The sequence below is a fragment of the Dreissena polymorpha genome, chromosome 7 (assembly GCF_020536995.1).
Source record: "Dreissena polymorpha isolate Duluth1 chromosome 7, UMN_Dpol_1.0, whole genome shotgun sequence".
NCBI classification, from domain to species: Eukaryota; Metazoa; Mollusca; class Bivalvia; order Myida; family Dreissenidae; genus Dreissena; species Dreissena polymorpha.
In genome coordinates this window covers 107,654,240-107,672,304 of record NC_068361.1, presented here as the reverse complement: position 1 = coordinate 107,672,304, position 18,065 = coordinate 107,654,240, and the positions used below count along the sequence as shown (strand labels likewise).

The 18,065-nt window shown below is 34.0% G+C and overlaps 1 protein-coding gene across 1 annotated transcript; it reads right to left on the bottom strand.

Annotated features, from left to right (window-relative positions):
* Positions 1 to 223: 223 nt before the first annotated feature.
* On the bottom strand, positions 224 to 16,211 carry LOC127838947 (uncharacterized). Its single transcript, XM_052367082.1, has 9 exons — positions 15,371 to 16,211; positions 13,102 to 13,224; positions 9,236 to 10,763; positions 8,817 to 9,169; positions 8,303 to 8,436; positions 6,697 to 6,947; positions 4,305 to 4,424; positions 3,384 to 3,506; positions 224 to 1,207 (listed from the first exon to the last, which is right to left on the bottom strand). Exons 3-6 carry the CDS (start codon positions 10,020 to 10,022, stop codon positions 6,698 to 6,700), a joined length of 1,524 nt encoding a protein of 507 aa, XP_052223042.1. The 5' UTR covers positions 10,023 to 10,763; positions 13,102 to 13,224; positions 15,371 to 16,211; the 3' UTR covers positions 224 to 1,207; positions 3,384 to 3,506; positions 4,305 to 4,424; position 6,697.
* Positions 16,212 to 18,065: the final 1,854 nt, after the last annotated feature.

Sequence of the window (18,065 nt, the reverse complement as noted above, 5' to 3'; positions counted from 1 at the left end):
ACCTTGGTCAACGGCTACAAGAGAGAAAAAGCGGCCTCGGGTAAACACGGGCAGCAGTAACAGTGAGTACGAACGGTCTCAAACATTGTCGGACTACGAGAGTCTCTCACTTGATGCTAAGCTGTCTATGCTGTTCCATGAAATGAAAGGCATATCTCATAAAGTTGACAGTTGTCTGAACTTGCAAAACAAAGTAAACACTATGGAAACAACAATGTCTAACCATGATCGGCAAATTAAGCTATTAGAGTACAAGTCAATAGATCTCGAAGCTAGGTGTCGCCGAAATAACCTTCTAATCAGTGGTATCCCAGAGGACAGGGATGAAAATTGTCTCCATAAAATATCAACTTTCTTGAGAGAGAAACTTGAGATCGACCCCTGTCCTCCTATCCCCCGAATACACAGACTGGGGAAATTCCGGCACGGCTCCACACGACCCATCATTATATACTGTCTGGATTTCCGTGATACTGAGCACATCCTCTCGAATGCCAACAAGCTCCGCGGAACACTTTTTCACATAAATAGAGAATATCCACGCGAGATTGTTGATGCTCGCAAGCAATTGTGGCCACAGTTCAAGCGCCTCCGCCAAGAATATCCAAAAAGCAAGGCCAGCTTAATATATCCAGCCAAACTCATTCAAGATGGTCGCGTTGTCGCTGATGCCTTTCCGAACTGGGATACGATCATGCAAGGCAGCCGTGTTACAAAGCACAACAATTTTTCCACAAACACACAGTATGCTCCAGCTAGAAATGTAAACAGATCCCACACACAGACAGCCATGTCACAGGCTCCTCGTGCCCAGTCCAACGACTCCAACAAGACTGTGTCGCAGGAGCGTAGCCAGCGCGATGCTTCCCCTGTGGTTGAGCGCAGGACTCCACGAAAGCAACAATCGCAATCGCCTTCCCGGAGGAGGAATCCTCGCCCACACGCACCTAGCAGGGACCACCCAAACTGCCAGTCGGAAACGGCCAAACAGGCACCCCGCAGGGATCCCCCAAACCGTCAGTCGGAAACGGCCCAACATGCACCTCGCAGGGATTCCCCAAACCGCCAGCCGGAAACGGCTCAACAGCTTGGCTCATCGCAGCCTCAACCACCGATACAGCGCCCATGGGACACATCTGGATCCAGGAACACACCAAACCGGGGCGGAGCTCACTAGGACCCCGGGGGAAGACACTGTGCCTCTATCCTGAAAAACAGTAACATAAAATTAGGTTGCTTAAACGTTAGTGGACTGGGAAAAAGACTGTTTATACCTGAATTATTTCAAAACTTTGTTAACAATTATGATTTATTTTGTGTCTCTGAAACTCATGCTGATGAAACCGACATTCTGGACATTCAAAATTTTATCTTCTTTCATAAGCACCGTTCTAAAGAATATAAAAGAAAATCCGGAGGCATTGGCGTTTATGTAAGAGAAAGTATTTCTTCACATGTAAATGTCTTACCAAATTCCACAGATTATGTTCTATGGCTAAAAATTGATAATACAATTACTGGATTTGACCAAGACCTTATACTAGGATCGATTTATATACCTCCTGAAAATTCGCGTTTTTACTCTCCCGATGAATTGAATGTACTTGAAGATGAACTGTCCTCATATTGTAATAATAATAAATATGTATTCCTAGCTGGAGATGCGAACAGTAGAGTAGGGACACTTAAAGATTTCATTATTCCTGATCCCCACACTAATAAACTTTTCGGAATAGATGTTGACCTCGAAAATAATGACCTGTACAAACATACTTTACTTGAAAACCTTTCTGTCCCCCTAAATAGAAACTCTTTGGACAAACGTACAAACACTCATGGTTTCTTACTGCTTGATATGTGTAAAAACAATAATATGTTCATCATAAATGGCAGAGTATTTAAGGATGAAACAATTGGCGCGTTTACTTTCAGGGACAAATCAGTCATTGATTATGTGTTGGCAACTGCAGAGAGCTTCAATTATATAACAGACTTCGAAATTATAGAAACTGACCCTTTATTCTCAGATGGTCACAATGTGCTATCATGGGACATCTCTACCGTACAACCCCAAAGCAAAAAACCAGTAAACACTAACAATTCTAGCTGCCCTACCTGGAAACAAGACCAAAAAGACCAATTTATAATTAACATTAACAAACCCCAACTAGAGGAGTTATATCTGAGCCTAAATACATACCCTCAATCACAACAAACATTGGACTATAATCACACATAAATTGCAAAACATCTTTGAAAATGCCTCCTCAAAAACCATTTATAAACCAAAATCTAAATTATAGAAACAATTATCCCAACAATAAACCATGGTTTGGGTCCAAATGTCACCAATCAAGAAATCAATATCATGAAGCAAAAGCCAAATACAATATTAATAAAAATAGTTAATAATAAATTAAGTCTGAAACATGCCAGCAATCATTATAAAAGGACTATCAAATTTTATGTTAATAAAGAAAAACTAAGCACCAGTGCTAAATTACGTGCAATGAATGACAAAAACCCTAAAAAATACTGGAAGTTCATTAGGGGTCTCAAACCAAAAACAAAAGAAACCAGCTCTCCACCACTTGAATCTTTTCACGAACACTTCAAAGAGATAAATAAAAATTCAATAGACGATAACCGTTTCAACAATGATATAGAAGATATACCCAACACAAATGATTTTTTAAATATGGAAATAAGCCAGGATGAAATTTGCAAATGTATACTAAAACTGAAAAATTCAAAAGCACCTAGTCCTTCCGATCACATATTAAATGAATACATCAAATCAACAAAAGATATCTTGCTCCCTTTTTACACTAAATTGTTCAACTGTGTCCTACAAACAGGTATCATCCCACTATGCTGGCTTGAAGGCACTATAATCCCAATTTTTAAAAACAAAGGGAGCCCAACTGAACCGAGCAATTATAGGCCCATAACACTGCTCAGCTGTATGGGCAAATTGTTTACCTCAATTTTGAACCAAAGACTAAACACTTTTCTTGAATTAAATAACATTTTAGAGGAAAATCAAGCTGGCTTCCGTAATGGTTACTCTTGCGCAGACCATATTTTCATCCTTCATGCATTAATAGAGATAATTAAAAAACGCAAAAAAAAAACTTTTCTGCGCCTTCATTGATTTTTCGCAGGCGTTCGATAAAGTGTGGAGAGCTGGCCTCTGGCATAAAGTACTAGGCACGCAAATTAATGGCATCAGAGTCCTTTTAAATATGTACAGTAACATAAAATCATGCGTTTCCCTAAATGGAGAATGCTCCCAGTACTTTTTGTCAGAAATAGGAGTAAGACAAGGAGAAAATTTATCACCAGTACTTTTCTCGCTTTTCTTAAATGACCTTCATTCATACCTGCATATAAATGGATCTGTTGGGGTTGAACTTATCAACCCAGATACTGCAATATTGTGGCTTAAGCTTCTGGTCCTATTGTATGCAGATGACACCGTCATTGTCTCAAGTAGTGCCTCTGACCTGCAAAACAGCCTTAACACGTTTCATAATTATTGCAAAAACTGGTACCTAAATATTAATATTACAAAAACAAAAGTTATTATCTTTGGCGCTAGACAAACAAGGAACTTTAATTTTAAATGTGGAAATAACACAATTGAAATAACAAAAACTTATCACTATCTTGGCGTCACATTCTCTAGTAATGGATCCTTCTTAAACGCCCGCAAACATGTAAAAGAACAAGCCTCAAAAGCCATGCACCTTCTTTGTACTCGTGTTAACAATGCAAATTTACCTATCGACTTAGCTTTTAAACTCTTTGATCATACTGTTCTACCCATTCTTACCTATGGCTCAGAAATATTTGGATATGAAAATTTAGAAATATTAGAACAGGTTCACAAAGATTTCATGAGAAAAATCACAAAAGCCCGTCGGTCAACACCAATCAACTTTTTATATGGTGAACTAGGACGCTACCTTTTAAGCATTAATATTAAAACAAAAGTGATCTCCTTTTGGAATAGACTTATAACAGGCAAAGAAAGCAAAATATCTTTACTAACTTACCAACATATGTTGTCACAACCAAATTTAAATTTCAAATGGTTAAATAAAATTAAAGAAATCCTTACATCTGTTGGAAGACCAGACATCTGGCAAAACCAAACACAAATTACACAAAACAACATCCACATACAAATAAAACAAACACTAATTGATCAATTTAAGCAATCATGGAACGCTGAACTACAAATAAGCAACAAAGGGCGCATCTACAGCAGTTTTAAAAGTAACCATGAGTTTGAGCCTTACCTGATTAAAATTCATCCCGATGAGTCCCAAAGTATCTTTAGATTCCGCACTGCCAACCACCTCCTCCGTGTAGAAACTGGCCGCTATGAAGGCATCCCATTCCATGATCGTCTTTGCAACCTATGTAACACACACGAAATAGCTACTGAAAAACACTATTTAATGACATGCCCTTATTTTGATAACGAACGGCATCGATATTTAGGAAACCAAATAGAAAGGCATGCAACATTTAACGAAATCATGACGCCGTCATCAATATTAGAAATGAAAGAGCTTTCGAAATTTAGCAGAATTATAATGAAGAAATTTATCAGGCATTAGACTATTGCATTGAGTTTTATATCTTCGAAAAACAACAACAACAAAACGCCAATGCCTCCGAACTCACTTGCTTTAAGGTTCATGTAAAGTGTCAAAAGGTGTATTCTTCAAATAGGAATAGTTCAATAAATATTATGTCATTTAATTCAATTTATATGTTAATATGCTCGTAAATACTTGTAGAACATATCAGTAAATGAAAATGAAAAAAATAAATATGCAAAATGTTGCTTTTGAAGACTTATACATTGCATGCATGAAACTATCAAATTAACTAACAGAGTTAAATTTAACAAATTCCTTTGGTGAAAAGATTGTATATACTTAATTGTAGGTACTACAAATGAAAATTCCACACAACACACACCAACAATCCTAAAATATGCAAAAGAAAAACATCAACAAATGTCAAAAAGTAACAAACAAAATTAGGAACTACTTTAAGTATGGTGTACCAATTGGGACATTCAACTATATTTACTATTTTACACTTGTTGGAAAAGTTACTATATTTTAATGTTAATGATAACAAAAATAGTAAATAAATGTATATTATGTCTGCATGTGACATTTCATAATACTATACTGTTTAAAATGTTTTACTATAGCCGTATAAGGAAAAATGTCACACTCCTTGGCAGCCATGTTTTTTAAACAAAAGTAACAATTTTCCAACTCATCAAACATATAATTTACACTAGTTTTATGAACAAATTTCATTCAAATCACACTATAAATGTGGCCTTTATAGTGTTAACAAGGGTTCACTATATGTGTAGAAGGACAAGTGCCCCGCCCTATTTGCGGCAATTCTTTTCAAACAGACACAAACATTTAAAAATTCATTCAATGCATCACTGGTACAAATGTTCTGATCAATTTACATGAACATCAGACAATAAATGTGGCATAAATTGTGTTAACAATGTTTTACTATAGCCATATATAGCCATGTAATGAAAAATGCCCCGCCTACTTGGCATACATGTTTTTCAACCATCATCATTTTCTAACTAATCCAATATATTATTGGTATGATTTTTCTGTACAAGTTTCATTAACATTGTACAATAAATGTGACCACTAAAGTGTTTACAAGGTTTAAGTACAGCCATATATAGTCAAATAAGGAAAAATGCCACGCCCCTTGTCACTGATGTTTTTCAACCACACATAATAATTACTTTACTCATTCAAAATATAAATGAGACATAATAATCTTCAGACAAAATTTCATTAAACATAAACAATAAATGTGGCCTCTATAGGGTAAACAATTTAAATGATGATGCAGCATGATGCATAACGTATGACGCACGACGGACAAAACGGAATACAACAAGATGTGTTTGTGAAACACAATGTCCCCCTATATGACGTTTGACCTTGAACGATGAACTTGACCCTTCACCACTCAAAATGTGCAGCTCCTTGAGATACACATGCATTTCAAATATTAAATTGCTAGCTTCAATATTGCAGAAGTGACATTACATGAGCAATTTTGACCCATATATTTGACCTTGAAGGATGACTTTGAACTTGATCTTTCACCACTCAAAATGTGCAGCTCCATGAGATACACATGCATGCCAAATATCAAGTTGCCATCTTCAATATTGCAAAAGTATTCATAAAATAAGCAATTTGGGCCACATATATTTGACCTCTGACCTTGAAGGATGACCTTGACCTTTCACCACTCAAAATGTGCAGCTTCATGAGATACACATACATGCCAAATATGAAGTTGCTATCTTCAATATAGGAAAAGTTATTGCAAAATGTTAAAGTTGGCGCAAACCAACCAACAGACCAACCAAATAACTGACCAACCAACCAACCAACAGACAGGGCAAAAACAATATGTTCCCCACTACTATAGTGGGGGACATAAAAATAACCATGAGCACATTGTGCTTAGGTGAGCTAATAAGGAGGGTTATTACACAATATGCAATTGATATATGGGGAATATTATTCATCACATTGCAACATTAATTGTTTTAAAAATATCATGCAATGTTATGCACAGTATTTAAAAACATATATGTATGTGAGATTATACCCTATAAATCCAAAAACTGTACTGATCCTTCCTTGAAGTCTTCTACAAGATGGTCAATCATGTAAGGTTCGTCATCATTGTCATATAGCACTTCATACACTTCATACACTGCATTAGAATTGCCATCGACTCCAGACAAAAGGGATGTAACATAGCCAGTATACCACTCGGTATTTTCAGAATCAATGCACAACTTCCATTTATGTTTAATTTGTCTACCAACAAACTTTGTTTTTGAAGATGCTGCTCGTCTACAAATGAACAAAGAACAATAAATAAAATGAATAATCAATTTCGTTGATTTATATTACACGCCAAATAAACACTAGCAAACTGGATATTATATTTGACAATCACCTAAATGACAAACAATTGTGCACAGTTATTTAATAGTGCCTTGATGCATATTAAACAAAATACTACATTATAATTTTTAAAAATGTTGACCTTTGACCTGAATGTGTGACTTTGACCTTAAACCAAATTATTATGGTTGTTTACTGTGAAGCACCCCAGAGGATTGACACAAACTATAGCAATTTTCATGGATGTGTCTCATGTGTTAATGGACAAAATGCTGTAATCTTATATTTAAAAAAATGGTCAATAAACAAATGGTAATAAATATGTTATTAACAGATGGTGTACAATGCCATTTGGCGTGCAACATACTATTATCCATATATATATAAATACAGTGTACCAAGCTTCACTGAAATTATCCAAAACAAGAGCACCGCATAAGGGGTGCCACACTCGGCTGCGGAAGCTTGTATTTTTATTCATTGTTTATTTTTTAAAGAGGTAACATTGACCTTGACCTTTGACCTAGTGGGTGTCTCCTTTAAAAATGAGGATGGTGAATGTACATATGAAATTTAAAAATTGTAGGTGTAAATGCTATGTTTGATTTTCATATTAGAGGTCACAGCAACGTTGAATTTTGACATAGTGACCAAAAAACTTATCTTTAAGAGTCAATGTCAATGTTTGAGCACGACACCTACGGCGGACAGTGGACGAGCTGACTATGACAATACCTCAGTTTTTCTCCAAAAACAGCTGAGCTAAAAAGTACAAAATATGGGTGTGAACAAAATATTGAAGTAAGGGGGAAAGGACGGACGGCAATTGTCATAACAATATCCCTCCCCCTATGGTGGGGAATAACAGTTCTTACAATTCAGTCTTCACGGTAATCTATTTAAACCACTAGCCCGAATTATTATGCTTTATTTGAAACAGCTAAAAAATCCAATAGCCAGACTATATAAATTATTAATTACTAGTAGCCCGAATAACATTTCAGGCTTATAGTTAGCGTGAAGACAGTTACATTAAGAACTAGTGCCGGTTTATACATTGATGATTATATTGAAACATAAATAGGTATATATTGGATTTGTTGTCACCAAACACACAATGTAATTTAACTATTTTATACTTTATACTATATTTAACTACAGCCTCTTGTGAACTTTATAGACTTTTGTTTAAAAAATATCATAAAATTTAATATAATACTTATTACTACAACAAATTTACCCTTGAAGGAATGAACATCTTTGTAATGATTTATCAATTGTATTTATTGCTATGTTATTACCTTGCAGTATTCCTATCTGATGTTAATGTACTAATCTTCTGCGTCAGTGTGGAAGTTGATTTGGTCCTTGAAGTAGTTTTCTTACGACATGTAACCGTCCTTTTACTTACAGAAGGCTTGGTTGTATCTTCAAACTGAAACAAGAAATCACGTTTTAATGTTTAATTTTTAGCAAATACTTCTACAATATAAACTACAAAGGCAAATATTTACACATATAGTTATTGACGTATGAATATAATTTTATATGAAAATACTATTCAATATCTTAATTGTTTGTATATATTAACATGTATCAAACTTAATGTGTTTGTGCAAATCAATTCAATATAGATTTGAAAAAAAACTGGATATATTGAGAGGAAAAACGTACCATAATTTCAAGGTAGATATACCTATTATTCATATTAATTTGATTTAATATATAGTATTTAAATTGAAAAAATCTTATTTAGGGTGTTATATGCTGTGAAAGATCTTTCCATTTAAGAAATCATAACATATTGTAACCTACCCATACTCCAGGCTCTCTTATTCCAGGAATTTTTCTGTGTCTCGGACAAGCTAACTCTGGCAATAAAACCTTGCAATAAAATGCTTTAAGCTTTGGAATCCATGATTCCCAAAGGGTATTGTCTTTATAAATTGTTTCCACGTGGAGTTGGTATGGGTCTGTGGTCCTTACTATAAAGTCTATCCACGGTAAATTGCATATATGCAATAAACCTTGACACTGATAATAGTAATTGTGGTTCAATTTTAATTTTAATTTGTCCTTTTCTATTCCTAAGAAGAAATTTCTGTTTGTATTGGCAGCTTGAAATAAGTTCATTTTTTTATTTTTTAAAACATTTTTAACTTCAATAAGTCCTTCCCTATTGTTGTTGATAAAAACGATTCCATCCGGACTTCCACCTAAAAATTTATGTTCAGGATGAATAAATAATCCACATCTGTTAACATTAACATTAATTCCTTGTTCAGCTTTTTTAAAAATATATTCATGAATGGTATTTCTTTCTTGTTGTAATCCAAAAAGTGTGAATTCATTCCCTTTAAAAGTTTTGTATAGAAGTTGTTCCACAATGTTTTTCACAGATATTGATGTTTTTCTTTTCAAAATTAGTCCCAAATTTGATGCTGTTATTCTTTTTCTTCTTTCTTGATGCCAAACTTGAGAATTAGATTGATCTTCAGTAAGAGTTGTAATAGCATTAATTTTATCATTTGAAATGTTAATGTGATGAGACATGTACTGGTCACATTTGGTATTCAAAACAGATGTATCAACATCATCTTCACACTGAATAGCCTCATTTCCATATGATGACTTGGCAGACTTTGATGTACTCTCATTAGCAGTAGACACTTTTCTTTTCCACCTATTAGATTGAGCTTGTGGCTTGGATTTAGACTGATTAGAAAGTGTCAATTGCTTGTACCTTTCCTCATATAGTTTGATGAAGTGGTATCCTGGTGAGGAGTCTGTCACCTGTTTCCAAACAGTGGGAGACCACTGTGGTCCGACATTCATTCGTAAACATCCACCATAACACCTAGTATGCCATGACCCACGATTACACAAGTTGTAGACTTTGCCTCCGTCAAATTTGGTGCGCATGTGCATCCAACACTCAGCCAAATTAGTTGTTGTATTATTGATGAGTCTTTTATTTTTATTAGCAACTCTGTCCAGCAATACTGAAATGTAACTCAACATATCTGATTTAAGATCGGAATATGAAAGTGTTGATTGAATATCGTGAAAGTTCCTGATTTTTTAAAGATGTTCCTTCTTCCCAAAGTAAATTATTTTGAATACATAAATCAGATGGTTCGTCTACTTCAGTGGAATCATTAGTGTAGGATGTTGTTTGGTTAATAGGTGGAATTGATTTAGCTTTACAGAAATCTGAACAGTTGTTGTGGTTGCCAAAAATGTGGTGAACGGAGTTTCGAATGTCTTTTTCTAACTTGATTATTGCATTATGTACATTTTCTTCTTTGGATCGTATCCGGATAGCACATCGGACAGCACTTACTAAGCGAATGCGAACTGCTTTTGTAAGGTTGTTCCTACCTTTGTAATGAGGATTAGCGTCCACTAGCTTTTCCAAATTGGAACGAAGGCACTTACAAACATGATTTGAACATTCTAATTTTTGAACATGAATTCCCCAAACTGGAATTTCTTCATGTATTTTGGCATAAACTGATGAATCCCCATCACCAACTAACCACATATACCTTAACCCATGCATTTTCTCTGCCAAACGGAATCCATCAAGGATGATGTCAGCTTCCATGGCTTGAGAATTCGAGTTCCAGTTTTTGAAGCATTGGTGATGTGGTACTGTTTGATGAGTATTTTCCGCATGAGAGCATACGTAACAGTATTTGTTTCTTATGCCAATGTACAAAATTCTCCCCGTTCTTTGTCCAATAATAATGGCAACACCACCTAAAAATATATATATGTATTTAAATATACATTGTCAGATTATCCAGAATTATTATACAAAGAACTTATTTGTAACTGACGTAACCAACATGACGCATTGACACATAAATATTTTCTTATTGTCTTCACAAAAAACAGCATACACCATGCTCAATGTTCAATACGCACTAAGTGACACCATGACCTTCTTTTTTATCTGTCATGGCCCATGTTCTAACTTGTCCTTAAAATCATCTCCATAAAAGTTATGAGCAAGTTTTGTGAACAGATGAACAACAATTAAATTACATAGCGGACACCATGCTGAATGTTAACCTTAAGGGAACCGAATTTTTAATGCCTTTCAAACAAGTTTGGATCTAGATGAGACGCCACAGAACGTGGCGTCTCATCAGGATCTAAACTGTTTGCTATTCTGATGATATTGTTTGAAAAAAAAGATAAGAAATTGCTAATTTTATAAATTATGCAGACGACATTTTTGCAGACGACAAATATTCCAGTATGCAAAGGGTTAAAGAATGCACTAAGTGACATATTTTTTGGCCTGGCATTACATATAATTAAAGTTTACCAAGACATCATGCAGATACAACATATGAGCAAGTTTGGTGAAGATCGGATGAAAACAAATCGATTTAGATAGTGTACTCTTAATACAGACCGACACACAGACAGACCGACATACAGACAATGTCAATCCTATATACCCCCCTAAACGTTGTTTGTGGGGGTATAATAAAACATACAATATTCAAGTACATGTACAAAATATATATTATTATTTAATTTCATTAACACCTGATCAATATTATAGTCTCATATGAATGCCTGTTCTTAAATAGTAGATGCTGGCCCTGGGGATCAAAAATACAACCTCGATATTACATGTCTTGTGCTCTACCCACTGAACTAAGCGGGTCAGCTATATGAAACAGTTCTACACAAACAATGAACTAAAAATAAATATTGAAAATAAAGTTCAACAACAGATGTGTTTTTGACAAACACAATGCCCCCTAATGCATTTGTTGTTCCTTTTACCTTGAAGGATCAACTTGACCTTCCACCTTTAGAAATGTGTAGCTCCATGATATACACATGCATGCCCAAAAAAACATTCCTATGTTCAGTATTTTAAAAGTTATAAACAAAATTTAAGCAAATTGACAGTTTTGGGAATTAATTACAAACAGACAGACAGGCCAAAAACAATATGCCCCCAATCTATTTATCCTGGTACATAAAAAGTTGTAGGGAAACAAGAGATGTCATCCTAGGATGACATATGTCCATATAAACGCTTTGATAGAAGTTATTAGTATTTTTCAAAAGCTAAACAAACGTGTGACGGACAAATGTCTGCACAGACAAACAAACGGACAGACAGTGCAATCACTATATGCAGTTAAACCTTGACATAAAGATGGAAAAAATATATATGTGTTTGTCAAAAACACAATGGGTGTTTGTCAGAAACACAATGCCATTACTACACTACTATGATACATTTTTTAAAACTTTTACCTCGAAGGATGAAAATGACCTTTCACCACTCAAAATGTGCAGCTGCATGAGATACACATGAATGCCAAGTATTAAGTTCCTATGTGAAGATACATAGAAGTTATGATCATTATTTGAAACATAAACACGAAACCTAAACGCAAAGTGTGACAGAATGACATACGGACAGACAGACGGACGGTCTGATCACTATATGCCCTCCTCTAAGGGAATAACAAATTATTTCCATTGTGGTCCTTGGGGTTATGTATTGTAAGGCATACTAATAAATTATATTTATAAACAAGAGCTGGCACCATAGGATGACATATGCCCCCTATAAACGCTTTGATAGAAGTTATAGCATTTTTGAAACCTAAACGCATATTTTGAAACCTTAACGTGAACCCTAATTTCAAGGTCAAGGTCACAGGTGTCAAAGTTTTGAGTGTATGTCCATATGCACATCCATACAAAATATTAAGGTTATATCTCAAGGGAAATAGAATGTATGAGCATTTTTCAAAACCTCAACACAAAGTGTGACGGAAAGAAAGACAGACAGACGGACGGACAGTCCGATCACTATATGCACCCTTTTCTTCGAAAGGGGGCATACACATATTCAATCACAGAAAGATATTCATGATTGCATTTCTACATGATTTATATTACTTAAAAAATAAGACATTAAAAAAATAATATTATAGAGTCAAATAAAAATTTAAACTAAACTGGAATGAGAATAAATTATCCATTAACGCAATGAAATGCATTTATAAATAAATAAACATATAAAATTATGGCAGATAGAAAAATATAATTGTATTACCTAAAGCATTATATGAGTGTTTGTGTGTTCTCTTGCTCCAACCTCCATCTGCTACCACTGTAATCGCAGGAACACCTTGGTGGAAACAGTTGTCTTCTATGGCCAGCCTTCGTTCTTCAGCACCTGTAATTAATAATTATTGGTTCCACATTAAATTCATGTTTTAATGTTATGTACAACAACAACCCCCAGTATTTGCCAATATGATTTTTAAATAACAAATAAAATGTAATTGTATTTGAAATTATTTATTTAAAAATATTGTACTTGGATAACCTATTTACTTATGATCTGTGTAAGTGGTAACTTGCATGTATGTTGACATGCTGTAATATATATGAATGCAGTATTTTTCAGCCTTTTATAACATGGGCCTATTAAAGGCCCCTTTTCAATTGAACATTTATTGAAAATCATGCAGTTTTCACAATAATCCTAACTTACACTAATTTTTTCATTTCCCGAAGCAATAATTTTAGAGACAATTCTTCCCTAAATGAGCAAATTCTTCACCAAATCCATAGGCTAGGGCCTCTTGCCAATGAATGGAGGAAAAATGGGATCATATTAATATAATGACTGTTATGAAATAATGATTTTTATTATTTTTTTTATGTCTAACATATATAATTTCAACTCATTACCATTTGCATGCTTTGAAATTTTTGTTCTGATAAAATGTTGTATGCTGAATTTCGAAAATAACCATTTTCTTCGCTTTTTTCAAATAATACTAGCACAATAGCAAACAGTTTGGATCCGGATGAGACGCCACGTTATGATGGCGTCTCATTTGGATCCAAACTGTTTGCAAAGGCCTTACAAAATCTGTTGCCGCATTGTAAGGGTTAAAGATACTCACAATGTAAATTTTTAATTGCATATTCCTCTATAATTTTAATAGCAAATTAAATTAAATATATAGGTGAATAATTTATGACATTTATGGCCCAGTGGTAACGACGTCAGACTAGCGATCATATGATTTATGTTGAGTTGTCTGTTCAAATCTCAGCCATATCCACCAGGCTCAGCAGTAGGAGACCAGGAAAAGAAATTTAAAGCTATTTATGTAATTTGTTAAAAATTGTTGCGCAATTGTGATAAAACAATATTATCATGCAAAGTAATTTATGGTCTGTATACTATGATTATATATATATATATATATATGTCTATATATATATATATATATATATATATATATATGTATTATAATACCTGCTGCTAGTAATTCATCTTGAGAAATACATTCTCACCGAAGCACCAATTTGAGATTCAATTCTCGTGAAAGCAGGCTGGGACAAACTTGGGGCATCCATAGTAGCCATCACTTCCTTCAGATGTGAAGCTCCATTACCAGTGACGATGGATCCCCACACAGCTCGAACATTTATATCATAATGACCTGTAATTGTGTCCATGGTTTTTAGTTTTGGGCTTGTTTCAAATTTTAAACTTTGATTGCATCCACAGCAACAAACAGACAGGATGGACGCTAAACCATGTGTCCTAAGTTCAGAAGTAATTCGTACGACTGGATTGTCTGTAATAACAACTTGTTTCGCTGCCTCACACAATACAACATGTTTCATTACCTCATTCATGTGCGTTTCTAGACATCCTAGATTTATCAGTCTATATCCATTAATATTGATGTTTCTTATACGACGCAATACAACCTTCAACGAATCAAATTTCTTACATCGATACAGAGTGTTTATGAATGGTAATACAGTAGGCAATTTCCTTTTGAATGATTTTGAACATGCTTTTTGTTTTGATACTTTCAATTTCAAAGGAGATATCTGGCGACATACATGTAATGATTGATTCCGCACTTTCCTCTTCTTAGAATGTATTCCAGTAGCCAGCCCAAAACGCTTACCTACTTTCCAGTGACACTTCATTTTCAAAATCAAATATTTACTCACAATAGAGTAATAAGTATAGTCACAAAATGACACAATTACAAAAATATGAACTATACTAACAAAAGGAAACACTTTAAATGTTCATTTAAAATTAAAAGTACTTTAAAAGACGACTTTATGACAACTTTCAAACATATGACGACCATGTGCATGTCACTCCTCGAACACCATACACGATTTTTTCGATTTATTGGTGGACATTAAAACATCCGGTTTCAAGGAAGTCGACCGACCACTATTTCAATTAAAGATCTAGACATAATATATGTGTGATCGGAAAAATGAATAATACAAATGTATTGCAAACGTACATATACAAAAAAGTAAACACTTACCTTTTTATAAAAACCTTGAGAGCGTTCAAAAATGCATTTGTTATTGTCTGGCCATGATGTCTGGTTCAGCTAGCCGTTATTTGCCGGAAGTATATTCGAAAAATATTTCGTTTCAAAATCGATCATTTATAAATTATTCACGATCCGTTTGTTCTAAAATTTGTATAATTTGTTTATGAGGTAATTTCATGTCATGTCATAAAGTAAATATTTAATATAAGCAATATTTAACAAATTCGCATATACGAATCAATACACATCTCTGACCAAGATGGACGACCGATGAAATTAAATCGGGAGGAGAGTCAATTGTATCAAGATTCTTTGAAAATAGTGTGTTTGAAGTAAGTGTCATTGTTATGGAGATATTATGAAAATGATATTTTTTCATTAATTTTATTTTATAAGATCATAACTCTTATTGATCGCATGCTATGCGCGTGGAAAGTTAGTATTTTTCCAAAATCTATAAATAGCGACTCATGGCATTGACATGTTCATTTTGAAATACGCATAGTGTCGTTGTGGGGCTGTATTGACGCAATTCAATGCTCGGAGTACCTTACATATAACTTGCATATACTGTTGGTGTTTTTATTTGGTGCATTTGTGTTTTTTTTTATTGAAATTGAGAATTTGCCATAGATTGCAATATTTTTGCTAATAATTACATTATTACTAACATTTGTGAGTGTTTGTTTTTTAATTGTATACATATATGGAATAAAAATTTGATTATTACAACCATATGTAAATTTCATTAACTTATTTTGGGTATTACTGATCATTTTTATATTTTAAAATTTCTTCTATGTGGGGTCATTTTGGGACTTTACATGAACCTTAATTATTCACGATGCAAGTTTATCGAACGCCTACTGTATAACTTTAAAGCATGATATATTACTTACTCTCAAACTATTAAATGGCTTACCTCAATTCGCGGGTGATATCCAATTAATTTTGCACCGACATCTGTTAAAAACACGCGTCTGTCTAAACCGATAATAACCACACGAGGTGATCCATAACTTTTAATTGTACACGGTCTCAAACTAGGTCGCAAAGACCCGTATGTTAAATACTGCAGTAGTGCAGTGACGTCACCTGTGATTTACTATAGTCCGCTAATGAGGCTATTATACGGAATGATCCGCATCGACTCTATAAACACTTAAATTATAATCTATGTAGACGTACCATACACCAGTAAATAAAACACTGTTATTTATCACGTTAATAATTGTGTGATGTTTCTTCTCTGATGAACAATGAATAGCATTTATGTATGTATACTTACATTATCTATTGTTAAATTATTCCTAACATTATGTTGATGTATATTACCAATGACTATGACACTGCTTAAAATACACGAGATTGTGAATATGAATATCTTGATTATGAAATCGTTTCATGTAAATGATGATAATGTATAGGGTTATTCTGTGCATGCATGATTCTTATGCGTATTATTATCAATATCATTATTATTATTTTTTTATCATAATAATAATAATTATTATTATTATTACTATTATTATTATTATTATTACTATTATTATCATTATTATTATTATTATTATTATTATTATTATTTAATTACTATTATTATTACTAAATTATTGTTAAAGCACAAATGCTATTCTTGAAAACCAATGTTAATTTTTATCTCTCCCATTTTGCGAACTTAATTTAAAACTAACAAACAATCAATGTAACTGTTAAAACTGTTAAGTGATTCAAACTGCTTATATCAATATGACTTCCCCCTATACCAAAATGTCCCGCACTTGAACCGGAAACAAACAATGTATTTTGTACTGTGTATATTATATGTTCCCCATGTTGTATCTATGTATTACCTGGGAGTAATAAAGTATTGTTCTGTTCTGTTACTGTTCTTAAATATATACCTTATACAAACAGCTTTATTATCCCCACGCTTATCTCCGCCGTCCGTCCGTCCATCAGTCCGTCCGTCCTGGCCACTATCTCCTCCTACACTATTAGCACTAGGACATTGAAACTTACACACATGGTAGCTATGAGCATATGTGCGACCCTGCACTATTGCAATTTTGATCTGACCCCTGGGTCAAAAGTTATGGGGGTTGGGTTGGGGCCTCGTCAGAGATTTTCACTCATTATTTTATGTAATTTTACATTAACTTCTTCATTTCTACACCGATTTACTTCAAATTGATACTAAACATCTCTTATGACAATACGGTCATACTCAACTATGCATGGCCCCATTACCAACCCTGGGGTGCCCCCTGGGTCAAACATGCGGCGTGGGGATACGCGTCGGCCTCTGCCGCGCCATTTCTAGTTTCATTTGCATTGGAAATTGCCAAGAAATAGTAAACTAATTTTAGCGCCAGTAAAGCTGCTTTATTGTTACAGTGATGATTATATTTTTTTCTACCTTGATTTTAGTTAGTAGTTCCATCAGCAGCCGAGTAAGACATGCATTTGAAAGCCATTCTTTTACAGTGTTTTTTTTAATTAATATTTTACCAGCGATCAAATTATTCAAACTATATTGAACAATAATCAATTAAAAAATAATCAAATTATATAAGTGAATAGAAATTGTGGTTTGGAAAGAGGTAATGATTTTTGTCAACAGTTATTAAAATTTCCAATGATCGATTGGAAGCATTGACTACCCCCAACCGATCGTTCTTAT